Source organism: Xiphophorus couchianus, chromosome 9, assembly GCF_001444195.1.
Source record: "Xiphophorus couchianus chromosome 9, X_couchianus-1.0, whole genome shotgun sequence".
Lineage (NCBI taxonomy): Eukaryota > Metazoa > Chordata > Actinopteri > Cyprinodontiformes > Poeciliidae > Xiphophorus > Xiphophorus couchianus.
In genome coordinates, this window is record NC_040236.1 from 2765423 (window position 1) to 2788948 (window position 23526).

At 42.5% G+C, this 23526-nt stretch overlaps 1 protein-coding gene across 7 annotated transcripts in view; it reads right to left on the reverse strand.

Annotated features, from left to right (window-relative positions):
• Positions 1-708: 708 nt before the first annotated feature.
• exoc6 (exocyst complex component 6) overlaps positions 709-23526 on the reverse strand; it is a 33896-nt gene continuing 11078 nt past the window's right edge. For 2 of the 7 annotated variants that reach the window (XM_028027733.1, XM_028027737.1), the window contains exons 6-25: positions 21648-21701; positions 21202-21352; positions 20960-21121; positions 20690-20758; positions 20229-20312; positions 19932-19978; positions 19673-19793; positions 18100-18171; positions 17912-18009; positions 16373-16478; positions 16158-16267; positions 15727-15838; positions 15451-15585; positions 14598-14777; positions 14046-14075; positions 8477-8618; positions 7335-7408; positions 5968-6080; positions 5596-5607; positions 709-4492 (exon numbers count right to left, since the gene is read on the reverse strand). In XM_028027733.1, coding sequence (XP_027883534.1) covers positions 4366-4492; positions 5596-5607; positions 5968-6080; positions 7335-7408; positions 8477-8618; positions 14046-14075; positions 14598-14777; positions 15451-15585; positions 15727-15838; positions 16158-16267; positions 16373-16478; positions 17912-18009; positions 18100-18171; positions 19673-19793; positions 19932-19978; positions 20229-20312; positions 20690-20758; positions 20960-21121; positions 21202-21352; positions 21648-21701 — 1999 coding nt within the window. In that variant the 3' untranslated portion in view covers positions 709-4365. The remainder of the gene's footprint in view (positions 4493-5595; positions 5608-5967; positions 6081-7334; positions 7409-8476; positions 8619-14045; positions 14076-14597; positions 14778-15450; positions 15586-15726; positions 15839-16157; positions 16268-16372; positions 16479-17911; positions 18010-18099; positions 18172-19672; positions 19794-19931; positions 19979-20228; positions 20313-20689; positions 20759-20959; positions 21122-21201; positions 21353-21647; positions 21702-23526) is intronic. The other 5 variants (XM_028027736.1, XM_028027739.1, XM_028027738.1 and 2 more) reach the window with 3 other exon arrangements.

Sequence of the window (23526 nt, forward strand, 5' to 3'; positions counted from 1 at the left end):
ATCATTTATACTTCTCTTTGAAGGAACCGTGTGGTTCTACAACAGATGACTAATATTTCAAAATCAGTGTCTAAATTCTACTCAAATGACTGTGACAAGTAGCCATACTTGTCAAGTATAGTACGATAGTTACACTCCTAATGAATGATGATGTTTTGAAATGGTAGCTAAATGCCATACCTGCTTTATGTGATATACAGAAATCAGACAAATATAACCTTTTTCCAAAAATAATGTGATATTTCTGCAGTACTTTGTCTCTTTATATTGGAATGAAACAAAAGAAAAAGAAACAGTAACCTGGTTGGAACACTGGACTATCTGTGAACCACTTCGCTGTGGCTGGATAGTACATTATTTTTAATATCCATCTCCATGTATCTCCTGTTATTAGTCAAAGTCACTCAGTGTGTGTGTGTGGCCTTGTATTTGACACATTGTAAGGTCCATTTAAAAAAATAAAAAATTCAATGTTGTGACTGCTCCTTATGGGACCTTTGGGCCCCGTTAGGAGCAGTGCTGTTTTCTGTTGGGGTTAATTTAAGATGTGAACTGAGTTTAGCTTAGAGTTAGGCTGCAGAAAAGAATGAAAAATGAATGGAAGTCAATGCCAAGTTTTTGTAAATATAGAAAAATATACTGTGTGTGTGTGAGAGAGATAAGATGATAAAATGGAGTCATGAAAGAATGTGTACATTTTTAAAATGGTTACTTTCTTCCATCTAGGATGGTGATCTTTATTTACATTTTTGAAACAACACAGTGTGTACATTATATTCTCTAGTATGTTGTGTATGCGGGGCTCTGGTATGTTGTGCCACTCCTGACAGAAGTGATCTCTGGCTCACCTGTGCTTTTTTGTGTTCCTTTAACTTATTAAAACCACATTTGCAACCTGAGGTTTTAATGAATTTTCCCACAAGCTAATATAAGCTTTTTAAACAGTTGTTGCTTTTCAACACAGAAAAAATGTAGTTAATCAGTTAGTTAATGATTTTATAAGGGGACGATCCTCATTTCCTAGAGGGCCAGGCTGGTTTGGATCGCTTATTTGTAGGGTGCACCAATTTATCGGCACTGATTTCCTTAGTTTTGGGAGATCTTTGATTGGTCGGTTCTTGCATGTGAAGCTGATCTTATCAAATGATCTTATCTTCCTCAGCAAAGGTCTAAAAATATTTGCTCACATTCCATGACCTGACAGACTCACCAGGTCATCAGCAAGTCCGGCTTTTAAAAAATTGGCCCTGCTTTTTCCTCTTAGTGAAACTGTCTGAAAACAAACTTTTGGGTTTACTCCGATAATCTTTGTCTGGTATTAAACACTGTTTAATGATCTGAAACATTGTATAATGTTAATTTGATTTGATTCAGTATTATAACGTTGAATTTTTTATACTTACGCATGTAACTACAAATCACTAAGCTCTTCACACTGTAGCCAGCAGCTGGGGTTCTTATTGAATATGAATTCATGTCAGAGACTGACGGAGGAACACATCACAGAGTCCACCTTCATGTTGTCAGGAGCAGAGACGCTGCTAAAATCTTTTCTTTACAAAAAGGGGAATATATACAGAGGGATTTACAAGCCATAAAAATAAGGAGGAAAAAACAACAACATCCAGCTTGAAGCAATGGACATAAAAAACAAAACAAAACCTCATTTTAAAACATTCCCATCAAAGTTTATGTACAGATGTAAAGTGTTAACCTGCAGACCATGATATAATAAACGACATTATTGCTTCTCTTGGTGGATTCTGACATTCTAAACCTGAATTTCACCCTGAGGAACAAAAGAAAAAGAAAAAAATGCTGAATTTAGGTTTATAACGAGTTAGACCTGTGTTTACAAGAGTTGATTGCAGCCTTTTATTAACAAACTTCACAAATAGGTTTTTAGTATATGTAACAAACATTATGTGAGCAGTTTGACTGCTCTGGACTCCTAGGTATCTCCTCCTGGCATTAAAATGTAAAAGGATCAACAGGCCTTCACACTCATTCTGCCCACCTGATGATTCATTTCATTCACATAATTAATATTAATTAGCTTCATAGTCAGACTGCATGTGAATGTTGACTGCTGTTGCTATGTAGTCTTATTCTGTTCCACAGCAGCATTTTTGCACAATCTAGAAATGTTTTTATTAATATTGGTTTATTTATATAATGCAAAAAACAAATGCATGGATGATCTAATTCCACTGCTGTAATGTGCCAGAGGGCAAAATAATTCAGTCATATACAGACTGAACTTTGTGTTTTGCTATTATAATAAAGATTTGTGTTATAATAAAGGTTTGTTATTTAAGTAACTGACTGAGTGTGGGCCTGAGATCCTGCATGTTTCTGGTTGACTACAGGTGATGGGCAGCAGCCGCAGCCCCAACTTGTTACTCTGACTAGAACTATCTAGGTATAAAAACCACCTGCTGTTTTCTGGACGTGGTGCATTTCTTTTAAAGCCTGTTCCCACTAGGAACCTTTTCTTGGGATCAGGAGTGTTACAGTCATCATCCTCCCCCTGCGTCTTCACTGGACTTGACTGAGTAAAAACAGATTTTGAGGTTAGAAAAAGGCCTCCTGATCCAGAATCTGTAATAAAGGGATACTTAACGTTTTTTTATTAACAAAGAGCTTGTTGACTGGGTTTTGTGGGGAAAGAATCCTAAGCATGTTGAATTTGTTTCCCTTCCATTAAGCATTATAATTTTATGGTATCAGTACAAGTCGCAGATGTTTAGTTAACATTTACTGCAATAGATTTCAAGTCATCAATGTCAGTTGGGAAAGATCATCTCTTAACTCCACAGTGGAAGCATCTGTCCCACTGATGGAGTGGGAGGACTTCCTGCTGCAGCAGACGCTGTGTGGGAAGTCCAGAGAAATAAACAGGAGCAAATAAAAAAGTTCAGGAAAAATCAATTCTGAGTTTCATAGCAGAAATGTGCCTCCATAATCACATCACAAGTAAAGCCTATATTCAAAGATTCACTTTAATATTTATGCATGTGGAACTTCGGTTGATCCAGAATCTGTAATAAAGTGAAGAGAGAGAATTGTGCTCTATGTTTTAACTCCATTTGCACACAGGGTGGAAAAAATGGATGCAAATAAAAAGCTACATTTCTGAGTAGAAAACAGATGGAGACAAAATAGGTGTGCCATAAATCTGACAGAAATGTATAATATGACAAGGCAGAAAAAACAACAACAAAAAGCCACCATGAAGTGGAGAACTAAACAGGTTTTATATGAACATCAGTCTCCTGGGACATCATCATTCACATTTTCACTTTTCACTTCATGTATAGAACTTCAGCATAATTCATTGTTGCCACATAAACCATATCAACAGTATTTGGATAAGTTGATTTGCTCTTAAATTTCTGATCTGTACTCTCTCACAAAGCACACACACACACACACACGCACACATACAGCATCCTGAATAATAAAAATAATATAAATAACTCAAACTTCAAAAAGATCAATAATAAATTATTCAGTTTACATTTCTATTACATGTACACACACACACACACACACACACACACATACATATCTATTTCTTGTGTGTAGTAAATGGATGTTATCTCAGTTGTTGAAATGAAACTCTCCTTATTTCACTCATTAATAATGAGACATAAACAGGATTAGATGTAACTGAGTCTGAAATGTTGCCTTCACACAGTTATTACTTTTAGGAATCTGAAATGTATCTGTGGATCAGTAAATGACGTCATCATCTCAGATTAACAAGATCTGTGATTCTTCAGAATAAAGTTACATTAAAATACACACCAATTGAAGAAAATCCAGGTGCCAAACTTGATGTTCTTGCTGAGTGTATGTACGTTTGGATCTTTGGGTTCGTTGCCCCAATACTTTGTCACTTCCTGTACTTCCTACTCTCAGTTTACTTCTCCAATCATTCCAGTTTAAAAAAATGTACAAAACAGTTTATCTCCAATGAGCCGCTGACAGATCGTTTCTCTGCAGGCCTCTGAGGGTTCAGTAAATAGTTTGGAGTGTGTGCATAACTTAGCAGAAATCCTCTGACAGATTTGAAGTCAGAGGCAGGAAATGATGTCATGTTTGCTGGCAGGGGGTTCCCTGCAGGCTTTTTACATACAGTGTAATGCTGAGCCTTCAGCTGATGTCTATGACCATGCGCCCAGGAAGTATGAGAACTCAGCTGTTTTTATGTTGAATATGATCCTCTGCATGAGATTGCTTTGTGGTGTATTAAACCAATAGTGTTCAGGGCGTTTTTTTTTTATGTGTGCATGTGAATGCATGCATGTTTCACTCATCTTATCTGGTTATTGCACATACAAATAACATGTATGCTTTATTCTAGGAGGACATGCCATTGACGAGACTCCTCAGTTGTTTGACCACAGTCTCGATCAGTTTCTGCTTGTCTCTGTCGTTCTTCCTGAACTGAGAGAAGATGTTGTTCTTCTTGTTGGTGTCTTTCATTCTGAAAGCAGAAACAGGAGTCTGTGAATGCTCTGGTCCAGATGAGTCAGACCTGACATCATCTGTTAGTGTGTGAAAATGTCTGACTGTCACTGGCACACTGGAACAAGTGTTCAGGTTCCTGATGCAGCCATTTAACCAACTGTGTGTTTGGTCAGAGTTCACCATGTTTAGCTAACAAGCAGAGATGGGTCATTTAGATTTCAGATAGATCTAACATGGTTCTGGATATTACTGCGATAATAATGAAAGTGACAACAATCATCACTTTAGTTTCTCTAAGTTTTTAGCCACAGATCCGTCACTGCAAACAGTCAGACCTCCACAAAAACATAAACTGCTTTCAAAGTAAAACCCATTACTCCATTACACTGCTGAACAGGGAACAACGGGTGCCTTCAGTCACACACAAATACACTGATTGATGCTCTGGGACCAATGATATGGAAAACATTTCACACAGCAAACGTAACAAAGATAACCTTACTTAGTTTAACATTTTGTCAATAAATAACAATTCTGCCATCACACTATTTTTCCCTGATAATGATAAACAGTAAAAACATTCTATCCACACAAATAAGCTTAACTTAGGTCAATTATTTGTTGTACTGATGGTGACGTATCAGGTTTTTGTCATAAACAGGGTTATTTGTCAGAAGATGAAGGAAACAGAGGTAAACACCAGCTGCTGTGATTTTATATTTAATTGTCTTTATTTCACACTGAGGTCGCTAATCGTTGCTTGTGTGACAGAAAGGATTTGACCCTGATGACCATGACATGGTAAACAACTGGAAGGCTGGGTCGGACTCTCTGAGCCGGTTTGGGTCTGACTTTATAGAACAGGGACTTCTTTATGTCAACAGGTGACTGTTCATCGTAGCAGGTAGAAGTCTCATGTGGCGTACCCCAAGGTTCAATCCTGGGACTCCTTTTATTTAATAACAACATCCTCCCATTAACTCAGCTTATAACAAGTAATTAGATTTGTTAACACAGCTGTGCAGATGACACACAGCTCTATAGTACAATGTCACCAAGCATTACTTGTGCACTAAACACATGTATGTAAAAAGGGGAAAGTGAATATGGTGGACCTACCCCCTGTAGACTCTGCAACAGCAGCAGGAGAAAAAACAGCAGAAAAAAACAAATTTTGGTGAGAAAGAAATGAGGGTATGGAACCGAGACATTCAGAGAAAGCCAAAAGTCACCATCTCCATCCATAGCGTCAGTAGAAACAACTAAAATCTCCTAAATGAGTTCATATTTTAGCTATGTCCAGAGTCAGAGTTTGGATTCCAACAGAACTGATATCAAACTGTTGAGAAGAAGCTTTTAGGTAGAGTAAGCAAACTCCTTCATTTGTTTCCACGAGAACAACCATGTTTGGTTTCACAGCAATTGAGGGTGAAAAAAAACCTGGTGAATTATTTTTAACCCCAGCAGTGTCTGGTGGTGAGAGGCACTTACTTCTCAAGCAGAGCCAGCGCAGTGGCTGGGTTGACTCTCAGGTACTTGGAGTTTGGCTGACCATAGTCGGCCAGGTAAGTTGACCAGTCCCATACCATGAACAGGTCCAGGAGCTGCAGAGAGAAAGCAGAGCTTCAGGTTTAGAACAACAGCCAGAGATTTATGAGGTTTATGATGATTTTCATAAAGCTCTTTATGAAAACATCTTTCTCAGATATAACATTTTAGTGTCCATTAACTGCCCCTGTAGTTGATACCTTCAACCTCTGTACTCTCTAAAAGGAATGGCCAGAAATGTACAACTTCCATTTCTTTCACAGACAATTCTGATATTGTTTCTGATATTTCTGACTATTTGTTTGCTGGTAGGAAAAAAACTGAATTACGTTGTGATGATACTGATAGGAACCTTAATGGTTGCCTTGAGAACCACACAGCCTTGGTGGGATGAAGGTCTGTTGAACTGTGATTCTATTCAGAGGATCAGGTTATGTGATGTTGCTATAAATCTACATGATCTTCTGCTCGCCCCACTGACCTGTGGTTAACCTGATGGAGATGACCCACCCCCACCCCATAACAGTTTATGGTAACGTCACAAGGTGAAACAGCTGGATGTGTGGGTCTTGCTGAAAGAGCAGTTACAGAGCAGCTTAGTGATAATATTGTTATTTATCTGGCTGAGAGACCAACACTCAGAGAGGCTCAGCAAAACCCCATTCTTCCCACCTGGAGTTCAGTACTGAGCTCAGAGCAAGAATTAGGTACTCAAAGAACCTTTTAATATTAAATCATTACATAAGAAGCTGTTGTAACTCCTGAAAGATAATTCCAGTTTAGATTGATAAAAATCATTGCATTTCATAGGATGCTACTCGTCCTATCACTTATGAAAACTTAGCTTAGTTTATTGAGCATTTAGGAGAACCAGACACCAATGGAAACCTAGAAGTATAAAAATTGTTTACACTAATAACAAAGAACGATTTTTGCAACTACAAATTACATTACTGTACATTAGAAATGACATGATTATTTATTTATTTCAGTTATTTTGGTCCCTATCAGTCTCTGAGAGGTTTGACCCAGTCCTCACTTTCAGCTGGGAGAATGTTTGAGTAGCTACATATGCAGCTTGTTTTAAGTTCCTCACTTCATCTCAATCACTCTTTATGAATTAATGCTGTAAAACTGATGAATGTTCATTTCTAACAGAATTTAGGATTAGCCTGTGAGTCTAGAAGCAAACCAGACTTTTACCAGTGAGACAGAGGGGCTTTCTACTCAGAAGCGAGTCTCTACCCAGGCCAAGTGGTAACAGCCGGGCTACGCTTGTGGTTAAAAGGCCAGGCAGTCTGACTGTTCACCTGTCGTAAATCGATGAAGGCCAGCTGGAGTGTGTCGCCTTGAAAGCCGGGCACTGGCTCTGAACTGGCAAACACTGGAAGAAACATAAACACAGCCTGATATTAACATTTTTGGGAGCTTTTGACTCTTTTTTTTTTTCATAGAAATGGGTTAAATAATTAAAATGTTTTTAGCCGGTGTCAACAGACGGTGTAATGCAAAGAAATTATTTTTTTCTAAAAAATCTCATCAGTATGATACAAAAATATAACTAGAATACATTATAATATTGCTATGTAACATTTGATCAAAATACAGAGCTAGATAACTATACTATTCACTCAGCTTCAAGTCATATCAACACATAAACATAAAACTGTATGTTAAAACTACAAATATTTTAAAACCTTAGCTGTGACATTAGCTGTGAAAAATAATGTTGAAAAAACACATTTTTACAATTGCACTTTTTACATCAAATAAGAAATTAAATTAAAATCACACGTGAATAAGTCTGTTCATGCGATAAGTCATTAACAACCATGGCAGCGACTGATGTAAAGAGTCACATGTGATACATTCATAATTCAGTCATGGTGCTGGCGCTCAGCATCTATCAGCCAATCAGAGGAGACATGAGCATTTTATTTAGGCGTTGGAGCGACAAGCCCCGCCTACTTGGGAGCAGCTACGTTTGTGACATTTTGGGGAAGAGCTATGGATTCAACAGGTTAGAATGACAACTTGCTCTGAACTGTGTGATACTGTGAGATGCTGGTGGAGCCAGCTGCACATTGTCAGAAAAAAACAAAAACAAACCATCAGCCTTCTACTACTTCCTGTAGTCTTCTTCGCCCTGAGTAACATCCAGCTGTTGATCACAGTGATTCGAGTGATGCTAAAAAGAAGTGTTAGGATACGGCTGAAAAACCACTTCATCTTAGCACAAAAACCTGAGTTTTTTCAAAATTGGAGTGTTTCCTGCAACAGAACGCCCCCTTGCTGTTTTTCCACTGTATTTTCTGGGGGTGAGGGTTTAAGGGTTTTAAGTTGATTTATTTTCGTAATTCCAATTACGAAAATAATTTTAGGGTAAATGGAACCGCAGCTACTGTTATAAGTAGAACAAGCTGAGAAAAACTTCACCTTTCTTCATACTCACATTCACATTGCATGACATCCAAGTTGAACTGCTGTATGGCTCCCATACTGATCTGCTTGAGTTCTGTATCCAGAAGCATCTGCATAAGCGATGTAGACAGATGCTTACAAGCTGACATGCACGCTGTCTGGGCCACTTTCCCCTACAGAGAGAGAAATTGGGGATGGGGTGGTAATAACGTAAAGCATGAAGCAAGTCAGGAAAGAAAGGAAGATGACAAGGGTGAAAGAAATGGGGGAAATGAAAGTGCGGAAAGAGGTCAGTGTTGAACATTAATAGAAGGAATGAATTGGAGGAAGGGATTGGATATGAGAAAAGGACAAAAGACAAATGAGGAAAATGGTCAATGAACAGATGTGGGGTCAGCTTTTCTTCCACCAAACCATCTGGATCAACAGTGAATATAAATGTAGTGAAGGAACTCGGATCTGAACAAGTCAGAGCAGATCCTGTTTTCTACAAGCTGAGCAGGAGGGAACTTCTGGGTTGTGAAGAGTAAGTTTTCTTTCTTTCTGTTAACACGTGGTTTACTATATTTGGGGAACTTTGAACTAGGCAATGCTGTTTTTTTTACTTGAAATAAGAACAGCTCTGCCAGGCATAGCTAACAGCTCAAGGAGGGAGAGAAGGAAAAGTAACTTCAGCAACTTCTAGACAAACTTTAGATACTTTCTGCACAAATGCTGCAATATTTCCCAAAAACAGTTGCAGTAGTTCTCTTATTTTAAAAAGGATTTATTCTTTTGTTATTTTTATTCCAATTTGTTCCTGTCATGATCTGTGTTTTTCCTTGTTTATTTAGAGTTTTCTGTGTCGTTAAGTTTCTTCGTTGTCCTGTCCTCCCCTTGATTGTTCCCAGGTGTGTCTCGTCTCTGTGATTACCCTCCCGTGTATTTAACTCCACCTGTGTTCCTTGTTCGTCGTCGGGTCCTCGTCAATGTTAGCTTCTGTGTCGTCAATGTCTAGCCTTGTTGTCGTCAATGTTAGCTTCTGTGTCGTCAATGTCTAGCCTTGTTGTCGTCAATGTTTAGTCTCTTCGTGTTCAGTGTGTGTTACTCCTGCTCGTTGTTTAGACTAAGTTATTTTCATTAAAACATCATATTCATCATACCTGGGTCCGCTGCATCTGCCTCACCACTCTCACCACCCGCACTTCCTGACAGAAGGACCCGACCATACCGAACGGTGAGAATGCAGCATATGGCCCAGCACGACCAGGAGGCATGGTTCCAGCAGCAGTTGGAGTTGGCTCAGCGGGATCTCTACAAGGACGTAGAGATCCTGCCATCTCCGCTGCTGCTGGAGGAGATGGGACTGGACTCAGACTATACCCTGGCATTTAGAAGATGTCAGATCCCACCAGTCACCACCCCAAAGCCCTCCGGATTCGGCCCCCGCCGTTACTCACGCCGGGGGAGACAGCGACGTGAGCCGCCGGTGAACCCGGCCCCTCGTCACCTTCCGGATCCGTCACCTCCGCTGTCAGCCCGGAGACGGCGACGTGAGCCGCCGGCAGACCCGGCCCCTCGTCGCTCTCCGGAGCCGCCACCTCCACGGTCAGCCCGGAGACAGCGACGTGAGCCGCCGGTGGACCCGGCCCCTCGTCGCCTTCCGGAGCTGTCGCCCCCGCAGCCGGTTCCAAGGCTTCGCTGCGGCTCGCCCCCGCAGCCGTTTCCAAGGCTTCGCTGCGGCTCGCCCCCGGAGCCCGTTCCGAGGCTTCGCTGCGGCTCGCAGCCGCTTCCGAGGCTTCGCTGCGGCTCGCCCCCGCAGCCGGGACCGAGGCTCCGCTCCGGCTCACCTCCAGCCGGCGCACCCGAGGCAGAATCAGCCGGCGTTCCAGCCGGCGCACCGGAGGCAGAATCAGCCGGCGTTCCAGCCGGCGCACCCGAGGCCGAATCAGCCGGCGCACCCGAGGCCGAATCAGCCGGCGTTCCAGCCGGCGCACCCGAGGCCGAATCAGCCGGCGTTCCAGCCGGCGCACCCGAGGCCGAATCAGCCGGCGTTCCCGCCGAGACCCCGACTCCCGAGACTCTCTACGTTCCCTCCGAGACCCCGACTCCCGAGACCCCCTGTGTTCCGACCGAGACCCCCTGTGTTCCAACCGAGACCCTCTACGTTCCTTCCGGGACCCCGACTCCCGAGACCCTCTGCGTTCCTCCTGAGACCCTGACCCTCTGTGTTCCTCCTGAGACCCCGACTCCCTGTGTTCCTCCAGAGACTCCCTGCGTTCCTCCCGAGACCCCGACTCCCGAGACCCCCAGTGTTCCGACCGAGACTCCCTGCGTTCCTACCGAGACTCCCTGCGTTCCGACTCAGACTTCCAGCGTTCCACCCGAGACTATGACCTCCAGCGTTCCACCCGAGACCCTGACCTCCAGCGTTCCTCCAGAGACCCTGACCTCCTGCGTTCCTCCAGAGACCCTGACCCTCTGCGTTCCTCCAGAGACCCTGACCCTCTGCGTTCCCTCCGAGACCCTGACCCTCTGCGTTCCCTCCGAGACCCTGACCCTCTGCGTTCCCTCCGAGACCCTGACCCTCTGCGTTCCCTCCGAGACCCTGACCCCCGAGACCTTGACTCCCGAGACCCCGAGGACCAAGACCCCCTGCGTTCCTCACAAGACTCCCAGTGTTCCGACTCAGACCCCCGGCGTTCCCACCGAGACCCCCTGTGCTCCACCAGAGACCCTGCCTCGGGGGGCTCATCATCGCCACCTCCCGGGCCGCGGACAGCCGCTGGACCGCCTCCTGGGGTCCCGCCTCTGTGGTTCCCGCCTTCAGCGCCGCGGACGGCCGCCGGACCGCCTCCGTGGTTCCCGCCTCCAGCCCCGCGGACGGCCGCCGGACCGCCTCCGTGGTTTCCGCCTCCAGCGCCGCGGACGGCCGCCGGACCGCCTCCGTGGTTCCCGCCTCCAGCGCCGCGGACGGCCGCCGGACCGCCTCCGTGGTTCCCGCCTCCAGCGCCGCGGACGGCCGCCGGACCGCCTCCGTGGTTCCCGCCTCCAGCCCCGCGGACGGCCGCCGGACCGCCTCCGTGGTTCCCGCCTCCAGCCCCGCGGACGGCCGCCGGACCGCCTCCGTGGTTCCCGCCTCCAGCGCCGCGGACGGCCGCCGGACCGCCTCCGTGGTTCCCGCCTCCAGCGCCGCGGACGGCCGCCGGACCGCCTCTGTGGTTCCCGCCTCCAGCGCCGCGGACGGCCGCCGGACCGCCTCCGTGGTTCCCGCCTCCAGCGCTGCGGACGGCCGCCGGACCGCCTCCGTGGTTCCCGCCTCCAGCCCCGCGGACGGCCGCCGGACCGCCTCCGTGGTTCCCGCCTCCAGCGCCGCGGACGGCCGCCGGACCGCCTCCGTGGTTCCCGCCTCCAGCGCCGCGGACGGCCGCCGGACCGCCTCTGTGGTTCCCGCCTCCAGCGCCGCGGACGGCCGCCGGACCGCCTCCGTGGTTCCCGCCTCCAGCGCTGCGGACGGCCGCCGGACCGCCTCCGTGGTTCCCGCCTCCAGCGCTGCGGACGGCCGCCAGACCACCTCCGTGGTTCCCGCCGCCGCGGACGACCGCCGGACCACCTCCGTGGTTCCCGCCTCCTTTGCCCCCGCCCACCCTGTGGGTAGTTTTTTGTTGTTTTTGGACTCTTGGCCCTTCTTGTTTTTCCGCCCACGATGGTGGGTTGTTTTTTTTTTTTTTTTTTGTTGGTTTGGACTCTGGCCCGCCGTCCGGCACCCCTCCACCCACCCTTGCTGGGTTTTTTGGTTGTTTTTTTTTTCTTGGGCGTCTGGTAGCCGCCCTTGAGGGGGGGGTACTGTCATGATCTGTGTTTTTCCTTGTTTATTTAGAGTTTTCTGTGTCGTTAAGTCTCTTCGTTGTCCTGTCCTCCCCTTGATTGTTCCCAGGTGTGTCTCGTCTCTGTGATTACCCTCCCGTGTATTTAACTCCACCTGTGTTCCTTGTTCGTCGTCGGGTCCTCGTCAATGTTAGCTTCTGTGTCGTCAATGTCTAGCCTTGTTGTCGTCAATGTTAGCTTCTGTGTCGTCAATGTCTAGCCTTGTTGTCGTCAATGTTTAGTCTCTTCGTGTTCAGTGTGTGTTACTCCTGCTCGTTGTTTAGACTAAGTTATTTTCATTAAAACATCATATTCATCATACCTGGGTCCGCTGCATCTGCCTCACCACTCTCACCACCCGCACTTCCTGACAGTTCCATTTCAATGCTAGTTTTCTTTTACATCTTTCTGGCTTTGGTCTACTTTTTAAAACATTGGAGAGAGTTTAACTTCCTTTTCTTTATATCCAAAACAGCGACTCATCTTGTTATTAATGTTTGAGTGCTACTTTGAACAAAGTGCTTACAGATCTACATTAGTTATCACAATTTGATCATTTATCATTTGTTGTGTTGTTTATCATTTAATGTGAAAAATTTCTTATCATGATAAGAATTCTGATTTATTGTTATCACGATAAATTCCAATTAATGGTGTTTTAAATTCTCTAAAATGGTCCATCTTGATTGTTAGTTTTACTATTTTCCCCTCAGTATGTGACTGGTGTCCTAATGAAGCACATTACGAATGGGAATGTTTTTCAACAGCAGTATTTGTGTTTGCAGTGCTCTGATTGTTATGCAGTCACAGCCATACAGTCGCCTTTAAAAAGTAGTAATAAATGGTTCTTACTGTCACCTTTATGGTTCTCACAGTAGAACCACAAAAAGTAATACAGTTTAATCACCTGTGCTGGTGTTACGTGCATTGCACTTTGAGGCGTGTTGGAGTATACAAATACATTTATTTTGCCTTATGCTTAAAATAAAAAACCTTATGTGGTATTTATCTTAAATATTAGAACAGCCAATCCCCAAAACACTGCTTCAATAAATTCTGTCAACATATATTTTGGTGCAACCCAGAAGTTCCTGTCCAGTAGCATTCATAACCGGCTCTAGACCAAAGCTGACTTTCAGTTCAATGCTTGAAGAAATGCAGAATGAACACTAAACAAACACTGAGGTATTGTCAAACATCGTGGAGCTTCGACCACCTCTCAGTACCCTCTGATACACATCATGGTGCTGACCCATGCAGTCTGATAGGAAACATTCAACTCAACAGACAGAAATTAAAACCAGGAACAAACACGTGCAACCAGGAAAATGGAGCAAACAAAACTGCAACAGTGAATAGTTGGTTTTATGCGGTTCCAAAATCAAATTTAAAGTGACCACAGTATTGCTGTACTCTATTTACAAAATCTTTTAACTACAAAAATTTGTTCATTTTAGCCTCTGGAAGCACATAGAACAGAAAACAATCAAAACGTTTTAAGAACTCTCTCAGGTCCTTGTATCAGCTTTACTGCATATCCACTGATCCTCTCTTATTCAACATCATACATTATCAGAGGAGCTCTTGCAGAGAATCTAAATGTTACTGGTTTCCATGAACGTCATCAGTAAGGAGTACAGGTTTGCCAGTGAAACCGTAGAGCAGCTTCTGCAGTCAAACAAGCATGCATTCATGTTCCCAGCAGGCTGCAAAGTGGCAGCAAAGTGGAATAAAATCCGAGCATATATACTCACCGACATTGATGCATGGTCATTGTTGTTATTCTGAGCAGAAAACCCAAAACCAACCAAAAATAGAAGAAAGGGGGAGAGGAGGGAAAGGACAGGAAAAAAAATGCAGCAACAATAAATGGAAAGGAGGAAGCAAATTCCACCAGTTATCTTGGATGCTTGAAGAGTGAAAATAAAAATCAAGGAATAAAACAAACTGGCATAAGTAACATTTCATTGGAGAAGGTGTTAATGGGGAGGCAGGATGCATTCTGGAAAAAACAAAAAACACTCAAACTGAAAGAAAACACAACAGATGGTGCTGAAAAGCCCACCAACCAGTGGCCCACTCAGACTGGGACACCAGCATAGGATCAGCCTCAGATGTAAAAACAGAAGACTAGAGGGAGCTGGACGGAAATGAACCAAAACATTCCTCACCTCCACATTTACAAGAAAAACCACCTCATTAAATAAAGGCAAAAATGTCTCTTAAGACCAACAACACAGTGACTTTAGTCGTAGTTTACACGGCTGTACATTCAATGTGTCCGTTAGAGGCTTCATTAAACTTACCGGAAGATGTGTGAAGACCTGAAAAGTAGAACGAAGGAAGTTGATCAGATCCATGAGGTATCCTGAGGCTCGGCCATCAGACTCTGCCATGCTCCACTCATAGTCTGCTAGCTGAATGAATTCATCAATCTTCTGGTTTAGTTTGGTGTAAATCTCTCCCTCTGCAGCATGGCGAGCGTCCTGACAACAGAATTCACACTTAATATCTTTATCTTTCTGCACAACCTTAAAATAAAGGACAAACAGGAAGCACAAACAGGCTCTGAGTCACCTTCTGTTCTGTGTGCTGCTGTTGTCTGCAGTACTGCTTGACTTGTATCCTGCTATCTTGTACCAGGTTAGGTGCTTTCTAATTTCTTTAATTTGTAACAGGCCCTATCAATGTAGATTTTTTACTAATTCACTTACTGCAGGTAATGCACTAACTATATTTTTCCTTCAATGTTAATATTAAAGGAAAAATGTCATATTATATGAATGGAAACCAGATTTTGACCATTAGATCTGCAGGATCTCTGACATCTTGTGTTTGCATGGTGCAGTTCGTCCCCACATCTGTCCTGACAGGATGCTATGAAGGAAATTTATTTTACACTTTGTTCGTAAAGCTACACTTAAGCTTTGACAGTGAATGTATGACTTTATAATCAGGAGAGCACCATGGCGGCAACAGTCAAATGACAAATTATAATGTCTTGTTATAGTTTTAAATGTCATGTGTCACTGCCATTACTTTGCTCCAGTACTTTAAATTGTTATAAAAACTGATTCATCAAACAGAAGATAAATCTGAGATGAATGTGTCCTGATGTGACCTAATTGTTCTGCTTCCATCTGGTTTTTACTCTGTTACCTTAAATGTGGATAAGCCGTAGAGTCTTGTGGTGTGAACTGTTTCAGGTGAAACGTTGGTGATGTTGGTTATGAACTCCTCCAGGTATTTACAGGCCTGTTCCAGGTGAGTGGTGTTTATGATAATCTGCACCAGCTGTAGAGGAAAGGTGAAGCTTTTACAGCAGATGATTAAATGCTATGTCACATTGAAATAGGTGAGATGGCATGTATGTGCTTGTGTGTGTGTGGGGGGGGTGGGCGTGCGTGTGTGTGTCAGAGATAGATCCAGTCCCACCTCAGTCAGTCCTATGTGTGGTTTCTTGATGAGGTTTTGCAAGCAGCTGCTCAGAGTTCTGGTCAGCAGCAGGTTGGTTGATTTTCGCAGCATGTCGTCGATCTCTGTTGAACTGAAGACACAAACAACATTTAGCTCCTGCAGGTTCAGCTTTTCAGTTTTTACAAAACTCCCAGAGTAAGAGAATGGGGGATATGAGGTGTGAAGAAACCTCCAGGAGAAAATGGCTCATGGATAAAAGAATCACTTCTAAAGTGGTTTCAATGCTTTTCTAACCTGTTCATGTATAATTATGGGAGCCTTAAAATACAAGTGAGAAAATTGATGAAGCTTGTTGCAAATTATGTTCAGTTTCTATTAAATGTCATAATTTCAAAGGTGATGAACTTTGTTCTTAATGCAAGCATCTGAAATGTAAGACAGTGCCATACCTGCGGTGCAGGGACTCTGAGAACTTGAGGCTGGCATAAATGAACTCTTTGACCTGTGTGTAGATCTGAGGGACAGACTGGGACATCGGCAGCTTCTTAGGGAAGTCCTGCTGCTCACACACAGGTAGAAACAAAGAACAGCAAAATGTTAATGGCATGTTGGTCATGTGAAAGTAATGCTTATGAGAGCATTATGCAGTTTTGGTTCTTGTCACCTTTTCAATCTCAGGATCATGAAAGGGAAAGCGGCTGGTCACCAGTTTATACTCCTCCTCTGTTTCCACTGGGATAGGGCTGTAGTTGTCTGACTCAAAGATCTCTCTGTGCAAAAATAACATTTAATGCTTGGTTATACTTTAGATTTTAGTGCAGTAGAAGGAAGAGGCCTTGGCTTCACTTGGCTGTCTATGAAAATCTCACTCATGGGAGAAAAAAGGGCCATGCTCTTTCTAAGGATCAACATATCAGCATGTTAAAAATGATCTGGTTTATTCTGGGTTTTACTATGGTCAGCTATTTAAACAGGGTTCATGCATGTTTTAATACCAATACTTTGCCACACACTAACATCTAGACTTCTCAGTGCTCTTTAGTCAGTTTTCAAGTATAAATACAAGATTTACTACAAATATACCTCAGCGGATTGATGGATGGATGGATTTGGACAATCAGACAGAGTAAAGCGAGGGAACAAATTATTTTCATACTAATTTATATTTCCAGATTTGGGGAATATAATTCCACACTATTCCTTACTTTTACATTGCTGTTTAGAAAAACACAACAGATTCCAAAGTGTCTTAACACCTCAAGCCAAATTGGAAAAGCTGTGTGAAAAACACTAACTGAACAAGCATTTTATTTCCACCAAGACTCCCATGAACAACAAAGAAATAACAAATGTTTTAAAACAACAGTATGACAAAGGATCTACTTTTTCTTAGTTTCTTGTGTTCTGTGATGAGTTCCTGTTTAAAGAAAAGCTCAAGCTATTTCAACAACTCATGGCTTTGCCGGTAGCTCATGTTAGCAGTTAATCACCTCCATGTTTTATCCAGCATAAACGTCAAACCAACATTTATTCTAAGTACGGCTAAGGGCAGCCCAAACAGTGGTAACGGTGGTACAGTTTGAGAATTATGGGCCCAGACAGTCCAGATCACAACATGACTAAAAGGCTCTGCTGTGTTAACACATGCACTGGGTGTTGACATGTTTCAAAAATCAACTGAACTAAAGCAATGTTGGAAACAAGAACAGAGCAAAATCCTTCTACAACATGAGAGACTGAGAGTCAGACAGAAAATATCTCCAGCACTTAAATTGTTGCGACTAATGCTGGCTCTAGTATCTACTGGATCAGAGGATGTACTTAGTGTTTCACATGCAGTGTTTCCACTTTGACTTCTTTGTTAGTATTAAATCTGTTGTATTGATGTTAAATTTAAATGGCTTTAAAATATGACTATGACTAGATTCAATTTATCACACTAATGTGTAAAAGCAAAGAGCAGAAAGATGGCGTACTTTTTGGTTGGTACAAATTGGTTTGTGGGCTGAACTATATATTCCACAACAGAAGCAAAGAATATTTTAAGGCTGAAAAAAATAAAAACAATAAAAAAAATAATGAATAAGAAGTGTTAGATTTTGGTCAATTAATTATTGTGGCTTTCTTGTTTCAATAAAATAAAAATGTCCTATCTGAAGGAGGCATCTTCCCTATACAAAGACAGTTTTAGAAGGAATCTCACCTGAAAACCACGGCCCATTTTTTCAGCAGTGTTTCATTGTATTGGTCTCGGACCTCGAATAGCAGGTCAAAGAGTCGGTTCACTGGGAAACCATAACCCTGTGTGAACACATAGAGGCACACAAATCCACATGTCTCAGTCAAGCTTTTCATGCAAGCTGATTAATTAAAGCAAAACTCTGAACAAACCTGCAGTGTGTCAGCGCAGATGACTATGAGATTCTTCAGCTCCAAAACCAGGTCTGGGTCATCACAGTAAGACTGGAGAAGAAAGTGGTCAACTATCAGACTTACACCAAGAGAACTAAACTAGATGAGAAAATAAAGATGTTCTGATTTTTAAAACAACACTTTTAAAAACATGAACAGATCTTATTGAAATATTTATATTTCCAGTTTTTAAGTTTTATGTTTCTACAGGGAAACTGTGAGAAAATTATAATGGTGACTTTACTCTAAAAAAAGGAGACAGATTCTAACCCTCTAAAGTCGTCTCATGAATCGTCTCAGACTGGAGGAAGACGCCTCAGCCTTGACTTGAATGTATTTTATGAAAAGGGTAACCATTGAGAGGGGAGGGGATGTGACTGAACTACTATCAACAAGCCCTTCCATTTTTCAGAAGCACGAACCGATTTATGAGCTGAAAGCAACACAATGTCTTAAAGCTAACACCAGGATCCTGTCAGAAGTGTGTAAATCAACATCAGGACCAGAGTCCAACAGGGACAGCACTTTGAACCGGTTTTCTGTTCAGTACGGTACACATTACCATTGAAGGTCTGGTGATATTTATGATTAGAATGCCAATTTTGTTCAATATAGTAACTTTAAAGAAGTAAAAAATAATCAGCAATTATCCCCACAAACACTTTGCTGCTCATTACAAGGCAAAATGCCTGTAAGTGAATATTAATGAAACATGTTGCAATCCTCTCTGTGAAGTGAAGCTTCTTGTGACTCAGCTTCTGTCAGTCACCCCCCCCCATGCTGTGTAGCCCATTCTCTGACCGGTTAGCATAATCCCTCAGTCATTTACAACTGAGAGGAGTCCAGCAGTCAGGAATATACCCTCTAAATCTACTGTTATTGTTGCAATCTGTCTCTCATTTAGCCCCAGTGACCTCTTCTTAGGCCACATAGGCCACATGGTTTTTGACCTTTTGTGTTGAGAATGACATCATCAGTATGCCTGTGGGTGCACTCACCTCCGCTGTGCTATTATGTATGAGTATCAGTAAAGGAAAGTTCTCCCCAGAAACACAGATCTCCATAATTATTTTGAACTCAACAGTCTCCTTTTCTTCCACAGAATGTATCTGTGTTTACATTTGTCAATATTCCACTAACTTTGAAAAAAACACAATGTTGCATTTGCGGCGTTTCCGTGAAATAAGAAACACAATAACTTTAAAAATAACACGTGAGTAAGTTTGTTTGTCCGATAAGTCATTAGAAAACACGCCGCGCCATCCTCCTCCTGTCATCTTCCTCATCTTTCTGCCAGTGGCAGCCTCCTGCTGTTGATCATGAGTCGTGTGATGTGAAAAAACTGTTTCCACTGCAGTTTTTGGGAAACACTCATTTTGATACAGTTGGAAACCCACCTCATCAGAGCACAAAAACTTTTGTTTTTTTGCCATGTTTCCATTAAGCAAATTTATTTTTGTAATTCCAACTTGCGCCATTTTAAGGTCAATGAAAATGCAGCCAGTGCGGCTGATGGTGTGTGTGTACATGTTTAGTGTGAGTGTCGGCCTACAGAGTGTGTGCGGAGCACAGCAATGATCTTGGACAGGGCCATGTTCCACAGTTCATCGGTGAACGCTCTGGTGACCAGCCCCCTGGTGGCGTGAAGGATGTGGTCCTCCACTACAAAGAACCTGACGACAAACACACACATACACACACGCACACACACGCACACACATGCACACACACACACACACACACACATACGTCTTCAGTCCAGAAACTTCTAGTGCACCCAGGAGCCAAACAGACTGAAAGGCACATCTTACCCCACAATCTGATTAAAGTATCGTCTGTAGCCTTCTACAGTCTCATGCTACAAACAGAGAAAACACATCATTTTAATACCCAGACATTTTTGTGATATACCGTGTTGCTTTAACACAGGTTGCATGGTTTAACAAGAAGGCAGGTCTCAGACTGTTTACTTTTGATTCTTGTATTTTGTGTCTTGCAACTAATAAATGCAGAACACTGCTTATTGATAAAGAACTGGAGAATAACATCTTTATTTGCGCACCAATAATTTACATTTGCACATGCAGTGAAAGACACGAGGTGCTCACCATGTTAGCCTGTGGCTGCAATACTAGGCGGGCCTGTTTCTTCCTCTGCTTCCTGTAGTAGTTCTCAAATGTTTCTCTGTCACCCTGAAGACACAATATTTATAGAAACAGACTAAAACAGATGGATTTTGGGATACAGCATTTAGAGTAATTTAATGAGCTTTCTGCAGGAAAACATTTGCATGAAAAAGAAATCTGCTTTTTTGGATCAAAACCCATAAACTTTTCAAATAACAGGTAGATGTGGAGAAATACTGAGTGTTATTGACTTATAAACTTATTGAATAAATCAGTGAACAAAGCAGAACCGTACAGCTGCATGCCCTAATGTTCTAATGACTATATCGAAGAATGAATAAGGTATGGTAGTTTTTTTCATTCAGTCTTTTCCAATGTGACTGTATGTATCACATCATGTGTCATACCTGCTTGTCGAGTGAATTAGCAGCAGAATCACCTACTAGCACAGTGTATATATGTAGACATCTGTAGACAGGGGAGAAATCCACCAGGTCCTGAGCTGTAAGAACCTGGAAGACGAGAGAAAACATCAGTAATTACACAACCTTCACTTAAGACAGGAAGTGAAACTCCCAACAGTTTGTTGCCAGTCAGTTTAATAATGGCTTCAATAAAAACAAATGTGTATTTGTGATAAGACATTGGGACATGTGGATGCAGAGAGCTGTGATAATTTAAAGTAAAACACTTTTTTTTTATCCTAGTCTCACCTCTTCATCTGCTTCCTCCTCGTCTCCAGCGTCGTCATGGGTCAGCAGGCCGTTGGAGATGTGTGTGTGTGTGTGTCCGCTCAGAGAATACACAGGCTTGCTGTAGTGTCCTGTGTGGACCTGCTTTGCCACAGCACTGTTGAAGGTCCTGTGCTGCTGTGCCTGGGCAGAAGCACCATACACAAATCAAACATGCAGCTCTATCCGTCTGTCAGTTAAAGGTTTGGAAGAAACAGTCCCACCTGTCTCATCGCCGTCTCTCCAACCTTGTCGGAATGCTTCCGGATGCTTTCCAGGAAGTCCTTGAGGTCTGACATTGAGATCTCTTTGATTTCCTCCCTCAGTCTGGGCAGATTTTCTGCCATGATCTGGCAGAACCTGTACTGACTAACCCTGTGGGGGGGTCACAGATACTCAGTTCTTCCATTGTGAAGTTACACTTTAATCAAACATGTTGACTTTTGGTTACAACAGCCGCCTGCCACTAGTCATTAATTGCCAACTTTTCTTTGATATGACTGGGCTCTGTCAGTTAAATGTTTTGTCTTTGGTGCTTTTTAATATCTTATGCAATATGATTTTGATTTAATAAATCACAACCAGAATACCTTTTTACAAAGTCAGTTAGGAGCTATTCAAACATTTCTTGTAGAATTTGCAGTCACAAACTTTGACTGTGTGATCCTACCTTGGAATATACACCTTCTCCAGCTGCTCCATGGTTTTCAATGCAGCATAATATCTGGGGGCAGTAGAGTTTCAGTTAATCAATCAATCAATCAAATTTTATTTGTATAGCACATTTCAGCAGCAAGGCATTTCAAAGTGCTTTACATCATTACAAACACAGAAACACAATGCAATATAGAATCAATCATTAAGTCAAGTTCCATCAATAAATTTGCAATTGATTACATTTCAAATACAATTCTAAACAGGTGGATTTTTAGTTGAGATTTAAAAGAAGTCAGTGTTTCAGCTGTTTTACAGTTTTCTGGAAGTTTGTTCCAAATTTGTGGTGCATAGATGCTGAAAGCTGCTTCTCCTCGTTTGGTTCTGGTTCTGGGGATGCAGAGCAGGACCAGAACCGGAAGACCTGAGTAGTCTGGAGGGTTGATACAACAACAGCAGCTCTTTAATGTATTGTGGTGCTAAGATGGTTTAAATGTGAGAGTTTGCATTTATTATGATCTGCAATGGACAGCCCTGCAATATTGAAGACAGGTTTGCTGAACTTAATAAAACACACTATTGAAATATTTGTTCTGAGTGATTCACAGAAATAGCCAGAAACAGTAAAACAATTGAAACAATATATCAAGAACATTAAAGAAATTCAGGCAAATAATCCATAGCATGACAAAGAAGAGCATGGATTTAATTAAATGCAATCCGCTACAGTGAACACAACACTACTTGTAAAGGTGGAATGGGAGGTGTGATTTGAACACCAGTGACTTAACATCCAGAGTTGACTATTTGAAATGGAACATTTCAAAAATCTAGACATGGACTGAAAAGGCTAGAACAGCTGATCAGATTAACACATGTACAGATGACCTTTGACCCAAACAAGATGGTATAACAGACAGAAGGACTTTTATGAAAAGTTCTTCACCCTGATGCACACTAGGACCAACTAAACATGGCCACAGAACCTTTGGCTCTGGTCCCAGCAGTGGGGCCCATCTAACTTTCTTTGGGAATTTTTCTAGTTGTTATTATTATTATTATCGACCTGAGTCTGGTATGTGTATTAATTGTATGAGTTCAGCGTCGGGTCAGTGAGTTAGCTCTCATCATTAGGCTGATAGGCGGGCTGTGAAGGGATCTAATTGGTTGGTCAGTGAATGTAAAATGCGTTGTGGACAAATGAATAGAAAGACATTCTTATAAAACTCATGATGAAAAGGTTCGTCAGAACGCAGAGTGAGAGGACACAAACGCTACGAACCATTGGACACCGAAAGGAATTCGACCAGAGCGCCAACGTTTACATAACACTGTAATGTGCACTAAAGCATATAGCACATATAACAGATATATCAGACATGTTAAAAATACATATCATACATTCACTGGCAAATCCAGAAAGGTAACTATTGCAGTGTGATTGGCTGAGCCTGGCTCTGGGTGCCAATGCTATACCCTAGCAGACAGGCAGGGGGGGCTTTGTTGTGAACAAGGGCACAGTGAGGGTCAATTGTCCTTTCAGTGAATAGCTTCTTCTTTTGGTTCACAGTAAACGGGTCATTATTTTCCTGTCCCAAACAAACACCCTGTCCTTATCTTACTCAGCAACAGCCAAAGCGGACATTCATGAGGTAAAAAGGAAGCATCATCTGGAGAGTTTAAATAAATTGTCTGAAAGAATGATTCATTTACTTTTGTTATGTATTGACTCTACATGCACTAAGATTACCTAGAAGATGTTGTCATGGCTTTTTAAACTTCAAACAACAATTACAGGCAGAAAGACACGTCCACAGAGTAGGACGGAGGACGTGGATGAATCCACATCCTCATAACCAGCTCACACCAGGTAGACCCTGGGTTGGTGATAGAAT